At 34.0% G+C, this 22,843-nt stretch overlaps 1 protein-coding gene across 4 annotated transcripts in view; it reads left to right on the forward strand.

The window, feature by feature from the left end:
- Nucleotides 1-22,531, forward strand: part of AGL (amylo-alpha-1,6-glucosidase and 4-alpha-glucanotransferase) — a gene marked incomplete at its 3' end in the record, with an annotated part of 80,158 nt that extends 57,627 nt beyond the window's left edge. For 2 of the 4 annotated variants that reach the window (XM_079929154.1, XM_079929155.1), the window contains exons 28-34: nt 6,077-6,212; nt 7,548-7,660; nt 8,524-8,735; nt 9,925-10,022; nt 11,803-11,890; nt 12,000-12,133; nt 20,077-22,531. In XM_079929154.1, coding sequence (XP_079785280.1) covers nt 6,077-6,212; nt 7,548-7,660; nt 8,524-8,735; nt 9,925-10,022; nt 11,803-11,890; nt 12,000-12,133; nt 20,077-20,194 — 899 coding nt within the window. Of the gene's footprint in view, nt 1-6,076; nt 6,217-7,547; nt 7,661-8,523; nt 8,736-9,924; nt 10,023-11,802; nt 11,891-11,999; nt 12,214-20,076 lie in introns of those variants that run through there. The other 2 variants (XM_079929156.1, XM_079929157.1) reach the window with 2 other exon arrangements.
- Nucleotides 22,532-22,843: the final 312 nt, after the last annotated feature.

Below are 22,843 nucleotides of genomic sequence, written 5' to 3' on the forward strand. Positions count from 1 at the left end.
CTATGTTCTCTTTTAGTTTCAGGTCTTACATTTAGGTCTTTAAATCATTTTGAGTCCATTTTTGTACATGGTATGAAGGAATGTTCTTATCTCATTGTTTTACATGTGTCTGTCCAGTTTTCTCAGCACAACTTATTGAAGAGACTGTCTGTTCTCCTTTGTGTATTCTTGCCTCCTTTGTCATAGATTAATTGACCATAGCTGCATGGGTTTACTTTTGGGCTCTCTATTCTGTTCCATTGATCTATGTGTCTGTTTTTATGCCAATACTATGCTGTATGATTACTGTAGCTTTGTAGTATAGTCTGAGGTCTGGGAGGGTTATACCTCCAGCTTTGTTCTTTTTCCTCAGGATTATTTTGGCAGTTCAGGGTCTTTTGTGGTTCTGTATAAATACTAGGATTATTTGTTCTAGTTCTGTGAAAAAAATGTCATGGGTATTTTGATAGGGATTTAAATCTGTAGATTGCTTTGGGTGGTATGGCCATTTTAATAATATTAATTCTTGCAATCTAATAGCACAGAATATCTTTCCATTTCTTGGAATCATCCTCAGTTTCCATCATCAATGTTTTATAGGTTTCAGAGTATAGGTCTTTAATCTCCTTTGTTTAGTTTATCCATAGGTTTTTGTTTTGTTTGTTTTGTTTTGTTTTTTTACTTTCTCTTTCTGATATTTCATTATTAGTGTATAGAAGTGCAACAGATTTCTATTTATTGATCTTGTATCTTACAACCTTGCTGAATTTATTTATTAGTTCTAATAGTTTTGGGATGGAGACTTTAGGGTTTTCTATATAGAATATCATGTCATCTGCAAATAGAGACAGTTTTACCTCTTCCCTCCCAATTTGGATACCTTTTATTTCTTTTTCTTGTCTGATTGCTGTGGCTAGGACTTCCAATACAGTGTTAAATAGAAGTGGCAAGAGTGAGCATCCTTGTCTTATTCCTGAATTTAGCAGGAAAGCTTTCAGCTTTTCACCATTGAGTATTTTTGTTGGCTGTGGGTTTGTAGTAAGTGGCCTTTATTATGTTGAGATATGTTCCCTTTATACCTATTTTGATGAGAGTTTTTATCATGAATGAATGTTGAATTTGGTCAAATGCTTTTTCTGCATCTATTTATTTCTTTTTATTTATTTATTTTTGGCTGCATTTGGGTCTTTGTGGCTGTGCAAGGGCTCTCTCTAGTTGCGGTGAGCCAGGGCTACTCTTCGTTGTGGTGCGCGGGCTTCTCATTTTGGTGGCTTCTCTTGTTGCGGAGCACGGGCTCTAGGCACAAGGCTTCAGTAGTTGTGGCATGCAGGCTGAGTAGTTGTGGCTTGCGGACTCTAGAGCACAGGCTCAGTAGTTGTGGCGCACGTGCTTAGTTGCTCCACAGCATGTGGGATCTTCCTGGATCAGGGCTCGAACCCGTGTTCCCTGCATTGGCAGGTGGATTCCTAACCACTGCACCACCAGGGAAGCCCTCTGCATCTATTTAGATGATCATGTGATTTTTTTTTCTTTCCTTTTGTTAATGTGGTGTAACACATTGATTGATTTGCCTATGTTGAACTATCCTTGTGACCCTGGAATGAATCCAGCTTGATCATGGTATATGATCCTTTTTATGTATTATTGGATTCAGTTGGCTAATATTTTGTTGAGAATTTTTTCATCTATATTCATCAAAGATAGTGGCCTGTAATTTTCTTTTTTGTAGTGTTTTTGTCTGGTTTTGGGATCAGGGTGACAGTGGCCTAGTAGAATGAATTTGGGAGTGTTCCCTCCTTTCAGTTTTTTGGAATAGATTCAGAAGGATAGGTATAAGGTCTTATTGATATGTTTGGTAGGATTCCCCTGTGAAGCTTTCCACTCCTGGAATTTTGTTGGCTGGGAGTTTTTAAATTACAGATTCAATTTCACTTCTAGCAATCAGCCTGTTCAAATTGTCTGTTTCTTCTTGACTCAGTCTTGGCAGGCTGTATATTTCTAGAAATTTGTCCATTTCTTCTAGGCTATCCAATTTGTTGGCATATAACTATTCATAGTATTCTCTTATGAATTTTTGTATCTCTGTGATAGCATATATTATTTCTCCTCTTTCATTTCTTATTTTGTTTGTTTGGATCCTCTCTATTTTTTCTTGATGAGCCTGACTAAAGGTTTATTAATTTTTGACAAAGTAACCTAGGTTGTAGGTTTTTCCCTTTCAGGACTGTAAATATATCATGCCACTCCCTTCTGGCCTGCAAAGTTTCTGCAGAGAAATCAGCTGATAATCTTATAGGAGTTCCCTTGTATATGACTCTGTTTTTGTCTTGCTGCCTTTGAATTCTCTTTATCTCTAACTTTTGCCATTTTAATTATGATATGTCTTAGTGTGAGCCTGTTTGGGTTCATCTTGTTTGGGACCCTCTGTGTTCCTGTACCTGGATATCTGTTTCCTTCTTTGGGTTTGGGAAGTTTTCAGCCATAATTTCTTCAAATACATTTTTGATCCCCTTCTCTTTTCTCCTTCTGGAACCCCTATATATTGACACATTTTATATTAGCCCATAGATCTCATATGTTGCTTTTTTTTTCCCATTTGTCTTTTTGTCTGCTGTTCTAATTGGATGATTTCCATTATTCTATCTTCCAGATCATGTATGCATTCTTCTGTGTCATTTAGTCTGTTATTCATTGCTTCTCAAGTGTTTTCTATCTCAGAAATTGAATTATCTCTTCTTTATCGGGTCTTCCTTATAGTTCCTTGTTAAAACGATCCCATGCTTAGATCAATTCTCTTTCTTAATTCAGTTAGCATTTTCATTACTACTAACTTTTTGAACTCACTGGTAGGCTGATATCTCTGTTTCATTATTTATTTTTTCAGGGGCTTTCTCTTGCCCTTTCTGTTGGGAGTTCTTTACCATTTCATTTTGCTTAACTTTCTCTGTCTCTATGAATTTAGGTGAAACAGTTATTATCATGGTCTTGAAAGTGTGTTTTTATGTGAGAGCATCCCTGTGTGGACTACATGTGCCAAATATCTTTAGTGTGAGGGCTGGATTTGATGTGGACACAAGCCATGCCTTTCCTCAGGGTGTACTGGCCACTATCACCTTGATATGGGGTGTAGCTGGTCTTGTAGGAGCTGGAGCCTACACAGGGTGTGAGGTGGGATTTCTTCTCTGCTCAGTGGCAGTCACTGCCCTTTCAGGGTCAGGGTCTGCTCCCAAGTTTCTGGAGCAGGTGTCCTGACGGTCAGGCTCGAGTTGGCTCTGTTCCCTTTAAGTGTGTATTTTTCCTTCTCCCCACACTGGGGCCTTTGCCCCAGAGGTGGGGGGGGGGGTGCTATAATAAGTGGGGCTCATACACTTACAGAGTTCCAGTATGCTGCCTGTGTAGGCATCCACTCAGACACAGTCCAAGGTCACATTTTTTTCCCCTGTTGTAGTTGTCCCAGATCTAGTGCAAGGTTATGGCCTGGAGTAGGCAGGGCTGAAGCATTCACTCAGCTGGCACTGGGATTCATGGCATTGTGGTTGTGGGAATTGAAGCAGCTTCACTCCTGTCAGAAATCCGGGCTGCTTCTCTGGCACTGTTTGAGTAAGTGCCAACAATGGCCACTGCCACCCTACCTGGACCACAATCCAGGGCCCCAGACTGCCTTCTGTGTCCCTGCATGGAGTCTTTTCCCAGGACCTGGCTGCCATAAATCCAGTGCCAAGCTGTGGCATGGAGTGAGTGGGGCCATGGTGTTTACTCAGCTCAGATTGGGGAGCACAAGGAGGCAATAGCCACTAGGATAGACCTCTCTCTTCAACCTGTCTTATGGAAAGCCAGCACCCACATACTCCTCACAAGTGGAATCTGGGCTTCTCAAGCCATTCTGTCTGTCCCAGGAGTTCTCCAAACAGCCAAGGGAGCTTGTCTTCTCCATATAGGACCCTAGAACTTGGACACCCAGTCTGTGGCTCTACCCACTCACTTCCCAGGGTGAGTGTCTGCCCATGTGATCTCCCTTTTCCCTTATTCCCCTCCCAGGGACACAGGTTCCAACCCAATGCCTTTCTTTTCATCCTACTTGATTACATGGGAATAATTTTTTCAGCCTTGGTTGTGAAGGAGTTCTTCTGCCAGGTTCCAGTTAGTTTTCCATGAGAATCTTTCCAAATGTATATATATTTTTGATGTGTTTTGGGAAGAGGGGTGATTTCTACATCCTCTTACTCTGCCATCTTGATCCCCCATTGAAGGGAATCTTTTTCTTCTTTCTCAAAGTTGTTTTGGCTCTTTGGGGTCTTTTATGTTTCCATGCAAATTTTAGAACTAGTTCTGTGAAAAATGTCATAGTTATTTTGATAGGGATTGCATTGAATCTGTAATTTGCCTTGATAGTACGGTCATTTTAACAATTTAATTCTTCCAGTCCATGAGCACTGTATATTTTCCATTAGTTTGCATCATCTTAGATTCCTTTTATCAATGTCTTACAGTTTTCCAAGTACAGGTCTTTTACCTCCTTGGTTAGATGTATTCCTAGGTGTTTTAGTCTTTTTGATGCAGTTGTAAATGAGATTTTTTTCTTAATTTCTGTTTCGGATAGTTCATTATCAGTATATAGAAACACAACAGATTTCTGTATGTGAATTTTGTATCCTGCAACTTTACCAAATTCATTGATGAATGCTAGTCATCTTTTGATGGTGTCTTTAGGATTTTCTGTATATTGTATCATGTCATCTGCAGACAGTGACAGTTTTACTTATTCCCTTCCAATTTGGATTCCTTTTATTTCTTTTTCTTGTCTGATTGCTGTGGCTTCCAATACTTCCAATACTATGCTGAACAAAAGCAGTGAGAGTGGGCATCCTTGTTTTGTTCCTGAATTTAGCAGGAAAGCTTTTAACTTTTCACCATTGAGTATGATGTTAGCTGTGGACTTTTCATATATGGCCTTTATCTTGTTGAGGTACATTCCCTCTATACACACTTTGCTGAGAGTTTTTAATCATAAATGGATGTTGAATTCTGTCAAAAGCTTTTTCTGCATCTGTGGAGATGATCATATGATTTTTATTCTTTAATTTTTTAATGCGATGTATAGATACCACATTGATTAATCTATGAATATTGAACCATCCTTGCATCCCAGGATGAATCCCACTTGATCATGGTGTATGCTTTTTCAAGTTGAATTTGGTTTGTTAATATTTTGTTGAGGATTTTTGCATCTGTGTTCATCATCTCTGAGTTATTTAAATTTTTAATTTTAATTATGAAATATCTCAACATACAGATAACAATGTAAATTATGCTTTGAACCTAGAACTGAAATTAGACAGATATTAACAATTGGCCAGATTTTCTTCAGATCGTTCTCTTTTGTTTTGAAAAGAAATAAAACACCACAGATACCGCTAAAGTTTCATCTCTATCTCTTTCTCTTCCCTCACTCTCTAGAATTAACAACCATCCTATAATCAGGATTTACTATTTCCATGTATATTTTTGTATTTTGTGTGTTTATGTGTGTTTGAGTATGTGTAAATTATGTATGATATATATTATGTAGCATATATTCAGTATATCATAGTATATACTGTATAATGTATATATATTATGCATTTTACGTTTTCTAATTTTATACAAATATTATCATATTAGACATAGCCATATAGACATACATGGTTATATGTGTTAGTATTATCTATATTTTAAATTTTACAGAAAAGGCATCTTATTATGCATATCTTTTGCAACTTATTTACTCAGTCATTCTGATTTATCCATTTTGCTTTATGTAGTTCATTAATCTTAAATGGTATAGAGTTTCCCATTATATAACTAGACTAGGGTTTTTCTGTTCCTCTTCTCAGCAGTTTTATTTTCTTGCTAATACAAGCAGTGTTGCAATGTATATTCTTGTATGTGTCTCCATGTTCACATAGGTAAGCATTTCTCTAGAGTGTATGTCTAGAAACGAAATTATTATGTGGTAGAATATGCACATCTTCAACTTTTAAGGTATTACCAGATTACTCTCTAGAGTAGTTGTCCTAATTTATTATATTTTTATAAATGTTTTATTTTTCTTTTTTAGGTTTTAATATAACTGCAGGGGTTGATGAAGAAACAGGATTTGTTTATGGAGGAAATCGCTTAAATTGTGGTACATGGATGGATAAAATGGGAGAAAGTGACAGAGCTAGAAACAAAGGAATCCCAGCCACTCCAAGGTAGTGTTTATTTTTAGTGCTTATATAGTTATATCATTTGTAAAACCACATACTTGTGGAATCTTCTGTTCTATTAACCATGAAATCTTCATGTTAAATCAGTCAAAATCTTCCTTCCTTTCCCCTACTTCCCCTTCCACGCACTCCTTTCTCTCCCCTAATATACACATACACAGTCCTCTTGATATAAGTCATCAAGTAAAGCTATCTGTTCTCTTCTGGACGTTCTCATGGGTTGACTACCTGCAGGTACCTCAAAGGAAAGTTTTATGACTTATTATCCCCATAGTTAAGACATTTCTTTATAACATGAAGTGTTTTCTTTGTAAGTATTTCATTATTATTATCTTTTGTAAATATAGAAAACAACCAGTTGTCCTGTCTTTTATGAAATCCTTTCACTTTCTGAACATTTTCCCCTTAATTTTTAAATCTTTTATCCCATCATTTCTTTTTATGATTTCAAGTTCTTACTACAATATCAAGTCTGAGAAAGTATTTTCTTATTCCAAATTTTATCTTCAATCAGAATTGTCAAAAAAAATTATTGAATAGTAGTTGTCATTACATGTTTTACAAATTCTTTTAAAAACCTGTTTATTTTGGTGAGTTATTAGATCTTATACTTCCCTTTCATTTTCCTTAAAAATGAGCTTTCAAATTATGATTTTTACCTTCCCTGGCTTTCTTCAATTCAATATCCCGTATGTTCTATCTTTTTCACTGGAACTCTATCTCAGTATTCTCTGACTCCTACTTCTGCCTTTTTCCAGCAGCTATCTCCTTTTACTCCATAATCTCTATTCTACTTCATAGAATTTTTTTTAAATACATTAAGTTGGTAAGCAATGGCAAAGTAATAAGAGAAATGATTTCTTTTTTTTTAATTGGAGTATAGTTGCTTTATACTGCTGTGTCAGTTTCTGCTGTATAGCAAAGTGAATCACAATTTCTTATATATGCAGTGCACATTCCTATAAAGTGAGGATTTTTTTATACAGTCATTTTTATAATGTGTTAGTTATATAATTCTTCAAAGCTGTTTTTTGAATGCCCTTTCTTAAAAAAAATATTTATTTATTTGGTTGCACCGGGTCTTATTTGCAGCTCACCAGCTCCTTAGTTGCAGAACGCGGGCTCCTTAGCTGTAGTATGTGAATTCTGATTCATTGCAGCATGCATGTAGGATCTAGTTCCCTGACCAGGGATTGAACCCGGGCCCCCTGCATTGGGCCTGGAGTCTTTCCACCGCACCACCAGAGAAGTCCCTGAATGCCCTTTAGATAGTGCTTAATTTACTCATTGTCACAGAGTAAAATTTATTTTTAATTTTAGAGATGGGTCTGCTGTGGAAATTGTGGGCCTGAGTAAATCTGCCGTTCGTTGGTTGCTGGAATTATCCCAAAAAAATATTTTTCCTTATCATGAAGTTACAGTAAAAAGACATGGTAAGCTGTTTCTTTTGTTTACAAAGAAACTCCAAATGTACTGTCTATATTCTTAACCTACGTAATCATCATGTGACTCAACGAACTAGTATTAGAAAACTCTTAAGATTAAGGGGAAAGACAAACCGTTAATTTACTAGTATGAAAACTGTAACAAGCCTGATTACTAACCATATTTTTATAGCAACTTTGAACTGAGATATGAAGAGCATCATACTTATTTGTTTTCCTCAGTATGACTGTGAGCAAGTCAAGTTTTGGTGAACAATTATGAAATCTTTACCTCTCTTTTTCTAGAGCAGTGCTGTCCAATAGAAATATAATTTAAGTCACATACATATTTAAAATTTTCTAGTACCTACATTTTAAAAAAGTTAAAAGAGACAGGTAAAATTAATTATGATTATATTTTTTATTAACTCAATATATACCAAATATTATTTCAACATGTAATCAATATGAAATTATTCATGAATTATTTTACATTCTTTTGGGGAGTACTATGTCTTTGAAATGCAGTATATATATATAAATATATATATATATATATATAAATACAGTATATACTTCTGGCACCTCTCAATTCAAACTAGCCTCCTTTCAAGTGCTCAATAAAGATAATTTTATCAAATGTAAGAGTGATCCAAACAAAGACAAATGATCTGGGATCATTTGTTAGAGTCTAATCCTTTTTTGGTAATACAGTGAAAGATAATTTTTAATTTCTGGGTAGTGTTCTTCAGAAAGCCCTGACAGTTTTAAAAAGTGGATAATTTATTGACTAAATATTACTCTTTAGCTGTAACTAAATGTATGGGTTTCTTTGAATGCCTAAAACTACCAAGTCTTTTGTAATGTTTCAGGAAAAGTTGTGAGAGTCTCATATGATGAATGGAACAGAAAAATACAAGATAACTTTGAAAAGTTATTTTATGTGTCAGAAGACCCTTCCGATGTCAATGAAAAGCATTCTAATCTGGTGCATAAACGTGGCATATACAAAGATAGTTATGGAGCTTCAAGCCCTTGGTGTGACTACCAGCTCAGGCCTAATTTTACCATAGCAATGGTTGTGGTAAGTGATTTGTTCTGTTCTTTCCAAATTTCAAAAATATTATTATGATAGTGTTTATTTAGTTCTTTATTCCCATTTGTTTTCAAATTCATTGAATTGCTAAAAAGTGCATTGTTTACCAGCTAGTTTTATATGGTCTTTTCTGATGAATAAAGCATTATGCATATCACCATTAACCTATAACATTTGGTGTCAAAAAATAGAAAATAATGGATGATGACTAATGAAGTTCTTCTCAATGACACACATAGAAAATGATGATATTTGTACAGCATGTTGGCCCAAATGGATTAGGTCGCTGCCAGATCCAGCTGCTTCAGTTAGCCCCAGGCCCTACCCAGCTGTCTTGAAAGCAGAGGGCATCTGTATTTCAGCACACCTGTGCCGTGACCAGTGCCTCAGCACACTAGTTGGAAACATCTGGACTAATGAACTAATATGGGTAGCTTCAATTCACATTCCGTTTTCTTTGTTGTATTGCACTAATGAGTTCTGTCTAGCCAAGAATTCTAGACTCTCCTTATTTTCCCTATACCTAGTCTAAAAATACAGTAAAATAGAGAAGGTATGTGTTCTTCTATGCCCGCCTAGATGTTGCCACTTCGTCAAAAAGAGTATTAAATGTAGTATTATTAATTATAGTAGAATAAAAAATACTAAGGTACATAATGGTAGCTTTGATTCAGTGTGCATTTGATTTCATTTAACATTTAAAATTAATGCAGATTCTTAGTCACCAATGCTTTCTCTCCTTCTCTACATCACAAGTAAATTTACTCGTGCAAATCCTTCTGTATTATATTATGACCCTAAAAGCAAAAAATGAGTTCCAGATGAACTTAAAGGAAGCTATTGTAAATCTTCTAAAGAATGAATTATATGGGTTTAAATGTGTTCTGCCTTCACTGTAGCTGTGACAGCTTCATTCTGGAGCTAGTATACTTTCTTAAGTGACACAAGGAAACAATCACCTCAAACAGCTTTCCTAACCTCTAAGGCCAAGATCAGCATTTCCAAGTTGGCCTGATAGGATTAGGTCTGATTAGGCATCTGCACTTGATTTCTGACCGGCACTGTATTTTTAAAGTTTTCGTTATTTTCCAAGTTTATAGTCTATTTTCCAAAGTGGGTGGACACTAATTCTCTGTGATCTTAAAAAGTTTGTATATTTGTTTTTAACACTCATTAGGCCCCTGAGCTCTTTACTACAGAAAAAGCATGGAAAGCTTTGGAGATTGCAGGAGAAAAATTGCTTGGTCCTCTTGGCATGAAAACTTTGGATCCAGAGTAAGTTATAAGTACTAAGAATTTTGTTCATATTATACTTAATATACAATTATATTCATATTGGCATGAAAACTTTGGATCCAGAGTAAGTTAAAGTATAAGTATTAAGAATGTTGTGGATATTTTGTTTGTTTTTGTTTTGTTTTTTTTTTGCGGTACGCGGGCCTCTCACTGTTGTGGCCTCTGCTGTCGCGGAGCATAGGCTCCTGACGCGCAGGCTCAGCGGCCATGGCTCACAGGCCCAGCCGCTCCGCAGCATGTGGGATCTTCCCGGACCGGGGCACGAACCCGTGTCCCCTGCAGCGGCAGGCGGACTCTCAACCACTGTGCCACCAGGGAAGCCCCATGTTGTGGATATTTTATTGCATCAAGCCATAATTTTTTTGCTTATCAATAAAATCTCTAAAATTGCATTCAAACTGAATTTTTAAAAATCCGTTTTGTATCTTCATTAAACATCAGTGTTCAAAATGCCTTTGGCTTGTCCTATATTCAATAATCAGTAAAAGAATTTTAATTTTATAAACTAATATGTCATGAATATTTTCTAATGCCTGTTTTTTTCTGACTGTAAAAGTCATACGTGATTATCATTAACATTGGAAATATAGATGTATTGTCTCCTCAGAGACAACCTTGATTTTCTAAATTGTTGCTCGTAGTAGTTCCTTCCATATTTCTAAATGGTATGTGTTTGCACCTGTTTCTTGATTCTTTTAAATATTAGACATTATTTGCTTACTGCTTGCGATGACAGATGAGGATTTAACTCTGTCCTTACCTTGCCACAAACCCTTTCCATCCTCTCTAAGTAATTACACCACTATTTTTACTGAAACCAATAAATAATTTTGTTTTTATGATTATGTGTTTATCTTATTTTGTATTTCTTCTCTTTTTCAATTTTTTTTGAGTTTCTAATGACCTTTCTGTTTTTCTTCTACTTTTTTGCTTTAAAGCTTGATACCCATCATCAATTTGCTCTTTCATGTATGAGAGATCCTCATTTTTGTAGTACCTTTACCTTTGTAGATTTTTCCTGACTTATTATGTACTCATTTCAGTCTTGAGATGCAAAATTTTATGTGTGTGTACTTATCTGCATTCTAAAGTATTCTCAATATTTTCAGAGGTGTTAAGAACCACTGGTCAAAACTAAAACCCACAGTAAAAGCTTACTCATTGCAAGTTCTATCTATCTCACTAAAAGAAAAAAAAAAGTAATAATTTAATTAAACAGAGTGTAGATAACTGTCTTGTATTAAATGTTGCAGTGTTTGTAACTTTAATTTGTAAGTATGTGTAAATTGTGTGCATTTAGTTGCTATTTATAATCTAATAATGTACCAAGTTTACTTAATTTTAAAATAACTTCATGGAGAAGTTTAAAAAACAATCTTTCCAATATATAATAATTAATAAAACCTTATCTTTAATGTTTACTAATTCAAATTATTCTGTGTATATTTTAATTATTATAAGTATATTAGAGGCCTAGTGAAATAATTAAATTCAACCAATATTTAGTGCCTCCTTGAAGGCAAGATATCTGTATATTTTATATTTTTTGTATTAGGCAGTAAGTGTTTCTTAATCATTCCCTAACACATTCTGCATTCAGTATATACTAATTTAAGGTTAAATGGATGATGAGCTTTAGTCTAGAGATTGGAAAACAAAATAATTTGATTAGTGCTTACCTTTGCTATTAGGAAATTTTTCTAATGCTTTCCGTGTAATGGCTGATCTTTTTTTAACCTAAATTTCAATTATTTTGCAGTGATATGGTTTACTGTGGAACTTATGACAATGCCTTAGACAACGACAACTACAGTCTTGCTAAAGGTTTCAATTATCACCAAGGACCTGTAAGAATTTAATTTTTCTTCTTTGAGTTTTCAATTAAAGTTATTTTTCAAATAATTTTTGATATCCACAGCTCTTTTTTTTCCTTCACTTTTAAATTATCTTTTTCAGGAGTGGCTGTGGCCTGTTGGGTATTTTCTTCGTGCGAAATTATATTTTTCCAAATTGATGGGTCCCGAGATTACTTCAAAGACTATATTTTTGGTTAAAAATGTTCTTTCTCGACATTATGTTCATCTTGAGAGGTAAGTCGTCAGGGCATGTAATTTTCAAAATCAATGTTTAAGGGCTTCCCTGGTGGCGCAGTGGTTGAGGGTCCGCCTGCCGATGCAGGGGACGCGGGTTCATGCCCCGGTCCGGGAAGATCCCACATGCCGCGGAGCGGCTGGGCCCGTGAACCATGGCCGCTGGGCCTGCGCATCCGGGGCTTGTGCTCCGCAATGGGGGAGGCCACAACAGTGAGAGGCCCGCGTACCGCAAAAAAAAAAAATTAATGTTTAGTCTATTTATTAGCTAGTAAATGGCATTTCCTTAGAATTCATTTCAGTATATTCTATGTGAAATTTGAAAGCTTTACTCTTTAACACAAGTTCTATGTAATTTTCAACTTCTTTTAATTATTTTAGGTTGTTATTTAATTTAAAGACTTGATATTGCATGATTTATACATGTGGTGGAATAGTCTTTGGTTTTTAAAATTTAGCTGATATTTTTGGGTATGGTTAGCACAGGATAAATACAAAAACTAAAAGTCTCAGGCTGGGCCTTTTGAGTTAACTGATTTAAAGATATATCAATAAATAATCTTCAGAAATGATTTCATTATAATTAAAATATCAGTGTTGGTGTTTTGACTATTTCAAACCCATTTGTCACCTCCTTTGTCCTAATTATTAGCAGATAAATAGTATCAGAGTTATGTGTATTTATAAGATGATATAACTCAGTCAAAAGGTATCTTAATTTCACAAGTTCTAGATTAAACCTAGATATATGTACATCTTATTGCTCAGAATAATTATGCATAAATATGCATAAACAACATAGTTTTATCTCCTCTATTATAAGAACATGAGGGACTTCCATCTAGCAACATGAGTGTTGTCAAAATTTTTCTTTTTATTTAAAGTTTATTTTCATTAGCTTAAGTATAGTCACAGAAACCCTAATCCTGTCACACTTCTGCCTCATCTAGAGATTAAGTCTGAAGTCTGTGTGATGTGAACATTCTTATATTCCATCGTTTACTGGCCAAAGTATTTCTCAATATTTGCATTGCTTTTCTCTTTCTTCCTTTTTTTCCACGAGGAGTAAGAATATCTTGCACTGCAGAGATGATTCTTCTACTTTACCTATAATCACATACCTTCTACCTGTTCCATGACCTTGTCAAATAGTTATCCTTTCTTGGTATTCCACTTGATCCCTCCTTCCTAAGCTACAAAGATATCTGCAGCCTATCCTAAAATAAAGTCCCTTCATGCTGTTCCTGCCTCAAGCCTTGTTTTATCATTCTGTTCTCTTTTCAGTACATTTTCTATACAATTAACCTCATTTATTTTTCTTTTCTGACACCCAGTCAGTCATCACCACGTACAATCTGGCTTTTGTTTTGCCCTCACCACTCTGGTGAAGCCACTCAAGAAGATCCTTTCTGGTTCCCAGATCCCATGGCTTCCTTTCACTTCTCTTCTTTGATCTGGCTATAGTATTTGACATTGTTGCTTTCCTCTTTTCATGAAAAACATTATGCTAGCCACAGCATTAGGTTTCTCTTGTTAACCTAGTAATAGTAACAACTATAATAATAGCAAATAATATTTATTGAGTAGTTACTATCTTCAGATATTGTTCTAAATGCATTCATATAACATTACTCATTTCATCCAAAAAACTATATAAAATAGCTACTACTATTATTATTATCCTATTATTGTTATTCACATCTCCACTTACTAGCTATGTGGCTGTGCGAAAGTTACTTAGCTTCTCTGAGCCTCAGTTTCCTCATCTTAAATGGATGTGCTGGTATTGTTTTGAGGATTAATATATTAGTACATGTAACACGGACGAGATACTAACTCAAGATATGAGCTACTGTCTCTATTTTATAAATTAACCTTAGAAAGTTAAGTAATTTATACAAAGTCAAATGGCAAGTAATTTGGTAGAGCTCTTACTGAACTCCAGGCAAGCTGACTTCACAGGCTGTGCTCTTAACCACTACACTATTGGCTCTATTTACTGTTTTTCTGGCTTTGCTTCCTGGCACCTAAATATGTTCATTCTCCAAAACTCTATCCTTGATCTTCCTTTCTTTTCTATCTGACTTGTCTTCTGTTATATTTCACCTAATTTCACATCTTCACTCTTCAGGTAATTTTTAACTTTCATAAACTCCACTTCTACTTTTTAGCTACCTGATAAACTTGTTACCTCAGATGGCCTTCTGCCATCACTCATTTTCTCTCACATGTTTTTTCTTCCTATAGTTCCCATCTTTGTTACAGTATTAGCATTATTCATGCTCTGCAAGCTTAAACACCCCAGGTACTTTTAAATTTTACTTCATTACCTCTCCAGAACATCCAGATAGTTGTCGAGACTTGATTATAGTTCTGTTCCTTCTAACAGCCCACCGTGTTCCTTTCTGTTGCCAATGCCTGATTTGTAACTCATAACCTTTTCTATGGACTAGGCAATAACCTCCATACTTCCACTCTCTTTTCTCCATTTTGGCATATTACCCCAAACAAGATCAATCTTTTGGAAATATAACTCACAATTTTAATCTTATGTTTAAAAATCTTCAGTAACTCCCCACTGGCTACAGAATGAAATCCAAATTCTTTAATTCCCACAATTTTTTCTCAAACTACCTTTCCATTTTTATATCTTGCTGTTTCCTGTAGCTACTTTTGATAGCATAATATTCTTTAACTATGAGCTTTGGATTCAGATTGAATTTCAAATTCTGTCCTTGCTGCTTATTTTTGCATGGGACTTTGAACAAGTTACTTAACCTCTCTGAAATAAATTTCTTCATCTATAAAATGAGAATAATATCTCATTACTTGCTGTCAAGACTAAATGAAAAGATAGATCAAAAATACTTGTCACCTGTGGGGAGATGCATGGCCAGCACTGTCCCCACTAAGTCCTCAAGCCTTGTTCTCTTGGCTACATGAGGCTGGAAATGATGGAGTTCCGTGTCACTGCTTTCTACTGCTTTACCCTAATATGTAAAACTTTTTCCTCAATAAATGATAGAATAAGTAAAAAAAAAAAGTCACAATTCAAGAAATGGTTTCATCTAAAGTGCATTATTACTTTTTAAATTGTCTATAGAATCTGTAGTAATGTCAATATTCTCATTCTTGATATTGATAAGTTGTATTTTCTCTTTTTTTTTCCTGATCTGCCTGGCTAGAGGCTTATCGATTTTATTGGTCTTCTTAAAGAACCACCTTTTGATTTCATTGGTTTTCTTTTTGTATTGGTTTTCAGTTTCTATTTTATTGATTTCTACTCTACTTTTTATTATTCTCTTCTACTTACTTCAGGTTAATTTGTCTTTTTCTGTTTTTTCAAGGTGTAAGTTGAGGTCATTGATTTAAAGACCTTTCTTCTTTTCTAGTATAGGTACTTAGTGCTATAATTTTCCCACTATGTACTAAATTAGCAATACCCCAAAATTCTGATGTGTTGTGTTTTTTTTTTTAATTCAGTTGAAACACTTTCTGTTTTCCCCTTTGGTTTCCCCTTTGACTCATGTGTTATTTCGAAAGGTGTTATTTAGTTTTCAAATATTTGGGAATTGTCCAGAGATGTTTCTGTCACTGATTTCAAAATTAACTCTATTGTGGTCAAAGAATATATCTAATATGACTTATCTTTCTAAACTTATTGATACTTATTATATGATGCAGAATATGTTCTAACTAGGTCACTAAACTCTTTGCAAGTGAAAAACTGTGCCTCCTGCTGTTGTTGGGTGGAGTGTTCTTAAAATGTTGACTAGGCCAAGTTGGTTGGTAGTGTTATACAAAGTACTCACAGATTTTCTGTCTACTTGTTCTGTGAGTTACCTAGAGATGGATATTGATTGGCATTTTCTGCTACAATTATGGATTTGTCTATTTCTCCTTGGAGTTGTATGGGTTTCTGCTTCAGGTATTTTGAAGCCTTATTATTAGATGCATAAGTGTTTGGAATTATTATGTTCTCTTGATGAATTGACCCTTTTATCATTATGAAATGAATTTCTTTATCACTGGCAATATGCCTGTGCTCCAAAATCTTCTTTGTTTGATATTAATATAAGCACTCCAGATTTTTTTGTGTGTGAATCTGTTTTTTTAATTGAAGTATAGTTGCTGTACAATATTATATGTTACAGGTGTACAATATAGTGATTCACAATTTTTAAAGGTTATACTCTATTTATAGTTATTATAACTCCAGATTTCTTTTGATTAGTTGTGAGAATGATATATATATTTCCATATTTTTGCTTTTAACCTTTTTGTGTCTTTATATTCAAGGTAGGTTTCTTATACATAGAGCATATAATTGGGTCTTATTTATCTATGCAGCCTGATAATCTCTTCCTTTTAATTGGGATGATTAGACCATTTACATTTAATGTGATTATTTATATGGTTAAGTATAAATCTGTTTGCTTTCTGTTTATCCTGTCTGTTCTTTGTTAGTTTTTTCTTTTTTCCTGCTTCTTTTAGACTGATTATTTTATTTCCATTTTATTTCTTTTGTTGGCTGATTAGCTATTCTTATTTCAGTTTTTTGAATGTTTGCTTTAGGTGTATAGTATACATCTTTAACTTATCATAGTTTACTTTCAAGTGAAGATATAGTGCTTCAGGTGTACTATAAGAACCTTAAAATAGTATAGTTCCATTTCTTCCCTTCAGACCTGTATGCTATTATTGTCATCTATTTTGCTTTTACATATATTATAATGCCCATACTACGTTGTTATATTTTTCTTTCAATCAGTTATCTTTTGAGGTTATTTAAATAATACAGAAAAAAAGTCTTATATAAATACATAGTTGCCAGTGTTCTTCATCTCTTTGTGAATATCCATATTTCCATCTGGTATCATTTTTTTCTGACTAAGGACTTCCTCTATTATATCAGGTCTGCTTATGATGAATTCTTTAAGCTCTTGTATGTCAAAAAAGTATCTGCCTTCATTTTTTGAAAGGTGTTTTTGTTGTGTATAGAATTCAATGTTGACAAGTTTTTCTTCTAGTACTTTAAAGTTGTTGCACTATTTTGACAAGAAATCTGCTGTCATCCTTATATCTAATTTGCCATTAATTTCATTCAGTGTGTTTTTCATTTCATACATTGTAGTTTTAATCTCTTGAAGTTTGATTTGGGTCTTTTGTATCTCTTCCATGTCTCTGCCTAATATTTTGAACATATGGAATACAGTTACAGTAACTATTTTAATGTCTTTGTTTGCTAATTGATTTCTGGGTTGGTTTCACTCGTGATATTCTCTTATTATGGTTAATATTATCCTATTCTTTGCCTATTAGTGTTTTATTGGATGCTAGATGTAAATTTTACTTTCTTGGATGTTGGATTTTTTTCTGTATTTCCATAAAAATATTCTTGAACTTTAGTTTGGAATGCAGTTAAATTATTTGGAAACAGCCTGATCTTTTCAGGACTTGATTTTAACTTTTTTTGGACCTAACCAGAACAGCATTTAGTTCAGGACTAATTAGTCTACACTAATGAGTCAACACTCATCTGAGTTCTCTATCCCATTTCCCTAAAATTACAAAGTTTTCAAATCTACCTGGTGGGAATAAGCACTGTTCCTGACCCTCTCTGAATGGCAGGTACTACTTCATCTAATACTTTTGGGTGGTTCTTTCCGCATCCTTGGTTAGTTTTCTCTTGTGTATTTGCTAATGATTATGCTGCGAATACTTGAGTGGGACCCTTTACATGTCTCCAGAGTTCTCTGTTTGTGCAATTATCTCATCTCTAGTACTCTGACCTGAAAATTCTAGCTGTCTTGGTCTTTCTGGACTCTCAATTCCATCTCTTCAGCTCAAAGAGTCTGCCAGGATCCACCTGGGTTCCCCTCCCTTTGTCAAATCCTAGAAGCTCTCTCAAGACAGGAAGGTATAGTAATCATAGGACTCACTTCAATTTTTTTCTTATTTCTTAGGAATCATTCTTCTTTGTTGCTTAATATTCAGTGTCTTAAAAACTACTTATACTCTGCTGTCGCCACCACATGGACCCAGCTCACCCTGCTCTAGCTCTGATATCCCATGCTGGGGTGCCACAAGACATAGATGCCCTCTTCACCTTCCTTGGGCCTGACAACCCCATGTAGGCCACTCTTATGCATGGATGCTCTCCTTGCACCACTTGGGCTCTGGACTACCCCCACCCTTGCTGTGAACTCCTTCCTCATACCCCCTAGACTCTAACATTCTACTCAGTGCTACTCCTGCTACCCTTCTCTCCTTCCCTCCTCAACTGTAGTTACTGACCTTCTTGGTCCCACCTAATGACTTGAGGAATGAATTTTTCAGAAAGCAAGGGAAAGGGGACTTCTTTATACAAGTATGGGTATCTTCCACGTTCTTGTGTTCATATCCAATTATGAGCAGCATTTAATGGTTCTGTAAGTTTGTTTTGTTTCTTAATTTTGATGCTATATTAGTTTGCTAGGACTGCTGTAATAAAGCACCACAGACTGAGTGGCTTAAACAACACAAATGTATTGTCTTATGGTTTTGGAAGCCAGAAATCTGAAATCAAGGCATTTGCAGGACCATGTTCTGTCTGAAGGTACTAGGGAAGGATCTCTTTCAGCCCTCTCTCCTAGCTTCTGCCATTTCCTTGGCTTGTACAGCATAATTCCAGTCTTCTCATGGCATTCTCCTTGTGTTCATGTTTGTGTCCAAATTTCCTTATTTTGTAAGGACACCAATCATATTGGATTAGGGGCCCACCCTGATCCACCTTAACTAGTTATATCTGCAACAACCCTATATCCAAATAAATTCACATTCTGAGGTACTGAGGGTTAAGACCTCAACATATGAATTTTGAGGGGGACACAATTTAGCCCATTATAGATACTCAGGAACCCAACTTCAGTAATCTGACATGTTACTCTGAAGTAGTTTGAACACTTGAAAATGAATAAGTTTTCTATGTCTTCTATTTCTCTATGACAGTTTTTTGAAATATGGTACCTAGCTGATATTATTATTAATTATTATTCAAAATATTGCCATATTTACCTAATTGAATCATTTTTTCATTTTTATTATGAAATATTTCATATCTTCAGAAAAGTATATGTAAGTTACAAAGCATAATAATGAAACAAAAAATGAACCAAAAAAATGAAACATTACAGAATTCTGTAATTTTTTAAATTTTCATTTCATATTTAAGGGATTACATTACATCAAAATGAAGAATAAATTTGATATGCTAATAATGCTGTGTTTTGATAGTGAGATCTGGAACAAGTCATTAACCTTCATAAACTTCTCTTACCTCCTCTATAAATAGGAATAGTTATGATACCTACCTTATAGAGTTGCTGTGAGCATTTAATGAGATAATGTATATAAAGCACTTAGTATTAGAACATAATAAATGCACAATAAATACTAACTGTATTATTATTCAGGATAATGAGAAATTAGTATGGAAATTTAGATTGTTTTTAATTGGCATTCTTTTCCTAGTCATAATCCAGTGTTTCTTCATTATTTCATATTCATTTTATAATTTTTGTCAAGATCAAACATAACACAGTCACATAATTACAATTTGAGTCTCATAAACTTACTCCAAAAGAAATAAAATTAGGCCTGAGAGGATGTTTGTATCTATACTTATATATTGCTTGGGATGGTAGTTTCCTCTGTTTTTAATACATAAAGGGATTCCTTTGTAATTGAAAGTCTTAAATCCAAAAGATTGAATATCAAAGAATAATTTCAATCTAAATTCTTTATACGTAAGCTTTAGGATATTCTGTTTTATTTTGTAGTAAATGAGTACATATTGTTTTCTAAAAGAGAAGACAAAAGCACCCAGGTGTATTGCCTATTTTGTTAATCCAACAAGATATGTGTTTGATTATATCTCATAAAATGGCTTTTCTTTCTTTAAGATCCCCTTGGAAAGGACTTCCAGAACTGACCAACGAGAATGGCCAATACTGTCCTTTCAGCTGTGAAACACAAGCCTGGTCAATTGCTACTATTCTTGAAACACTCTATGATTTATAGTTGACTCATGCATATGATTGCTTTAAGTATGCAATCAATTTTATTGTTGAATGCAAGGTAATAATGTAATGTAAATGCTTTATCTGCACATGCTAAAGTCATTCTTAAAATCTCATTCATATAATACTGATGCCCGATTTAGGTAAGACTGTAAAGCATTAGTTTTTCTTTTTCTTTTTTTAAATAGGATGTTTGTCTTTTGAATTCAGGAAGTATTCTTCAAATGCCTAGAAAAATCAATAATTTGAAATCCAGAGTTTGAAAACGAAAAAATCATGTAATCTTCTATTTGTACATAAGTGAAAATGAAATATGAGAATGTAATAATGAAAGAAATGAAAAAGTATCTTTAAATGGTGGTATATATTTTCTTCAGTAACAATATATACCAAATAGGCTGTGGTTAATACTTTTACTATGGTATTTCTAGCACCTTCCACACTGCATTCAATAGATACTAAATGAATGCTGAATCATAGAAGTGTCCACCTGCAATATATGTTCATAACTGGAGCACAGATGTTTATAATGTGCTTTTATTTTTTTCACTGATATATTAACATGTTTTTAATATAATGAATTTCAACAGTATATTTAACATAATTTACTTGTGCTAATGATGCATAGGTTATATGAAAAAACCACAAAGCATTAGGAATTTATTTTCTAAAAACAGTTTTATAAAATTAGTCTTGAGTGCCAGTGTCCTACTATGAGATGGTTTACCTTTTCGTAACGCAAATTGTTGGCCATGTTTATGAGAACTTTAAAGACAAAAAATACTATATTAGTTTTCTAAAACTTAATAACTATTTTTAGTTTGTGTGTAAAAGTGTATTATACTGGTTTCCTAGTAACCAAAATGTGTTGACAAGTTTAACATTGAGAACAATCTTAACATAATATAAATAGAGATATGAATTCAGTAGTTATCTTGAATTCAGTATAATCATTTGAAAAGCTTTTCGTGTTATTTTAACACACCTTAAATCTGGAAAAGTCATAAAGGAAAAAGGCTTTTAACATTTATACGATTTGACATTTTTTAATAGTACTTATTTTCTAGATGAATTTTTTTTTTACTGTCTGTTTTTGTCTCAAGAAGGCTCTTAAATTAGATCATTATACTTACAGTTGAAAGGAAATAGTTGCAAAAATCCATTTCATTATTCAATTGTGTATTTATAGTTAAAATAATGGTGCAATAACACTTTTCTCAGCTAGAGGTCACATATCCAACAACCTTAACTCTGAAGAAGGAGTAAAAATAAAGAAGAAAAACAAGTAAGCTAAAACTTCTGGGTAGTAAAAATGTAAAAATGCTTCAGATACCAAATACCCATTCTCGACCCTCCTTTAGTTTTAACTAGCTTCATTCCTGGTTTCCCAACCTAAAGCAGATTAAATCCTACAGATTTAACGACCATTGTGATAGTAATCTGACCACAGTCTATAAACACATTGATTTCCAAGTTTCCCTTCCTTCTTTATTGCTCAATGTATAACCTTCTCTAACCTGTGCAGTTAAAAAGAATGACCTTCCTTGAGAGGCAGAACCATTAGTCATCAAAGATTCACATAGTTCTATTGTTCTAATTTAACTCCTATATTAAAAGTGGTAAGAAAAGTAACCGAAAACCAACATTAAATATGTTAAATATAAAAGCAAGAAGCAATGGCTGGCTGATGATTAAATGTGATAAATAAATAAGTAAATGAATATATTAACTCTAATAAATAAATAATTGTCAAACAAGTTGACAATTTTAAATACATAACCATATTGGGTTATCTATGGTAGGGCAAATATCCACCTCAGTAAATTTTTAGGATATCGTGTTGCAGTAGAAAATTAAGTGATTCATATTCCTTACTAGGAATATTAATGAAAGAACATTGTTATAATCTGCATGACCTATTTTAAAGTTTAAGAGGCATGTTACACATTACTTCATCAAAGGTTGTTAAAATAATAGTTTTAGACTTTAGAGGGATAAATGTTGACTAAAAAACATTTAAATAGAATACTTCATTCCTGAGTGATGTTGGACGAGGTACCATTATATTACGTATTGAAAATGGTTCTGTGCCTTGGTTCTTAATTAATTCAAATCATTCTTACTTTTTAACTTGAGAAGTTTGCCAGTTTAACCAGTATGCTGTGATAATTTAATACATTTCAAAGATAATTGAGGAAACATGAGACCTGTCATCCTGTCTATGAGCATTATAACCTATGTGAACTGCAATGCATTTCTGATATGTCTTCAACTGCTCTATCTAGTAGGCAAATGTCATTTTTATGTCTGTGTGCCAAGAAAATAAAAATCTTTTCTAAAGGACTATATTTTGCATTTATTCCATTATTTACCAGTTAACTAATTTGTTGATGCTGACTACTACCATTTATTCACTGCTTGCTTATTTTGGGTGCTTTATATTTTTGCAGGATGTGTGGAGACAAAGAGAGGAAGAAGAATTTTAGGCTGTTCGGTAATTTATTTAATTAGCTATGTTGAAATTAGAAGCAAAGTTAACTTTTGATGTACAAACTGATCTGTTAGCAGCTATACACTCCCCAGGTATTTCTTGAAATCTTTCATGCTACTGTGAATTTTTTGTTTACCTTTCTTTCATGAGTATGAGTGA

The sequence above is a fragment of the Stenella coeruleoalba genome (genome assembly GCF_951394435.1).
Source record: "Stenella coeruleoalba genome assembly, chromosome: 1".
Taxonomy (NCBI): Eukaryota; Metazoa; Chordata; class Mammalia; order Artiodactyla; family Delphinidae; genus Stenella; species Stenella coeruleoalba.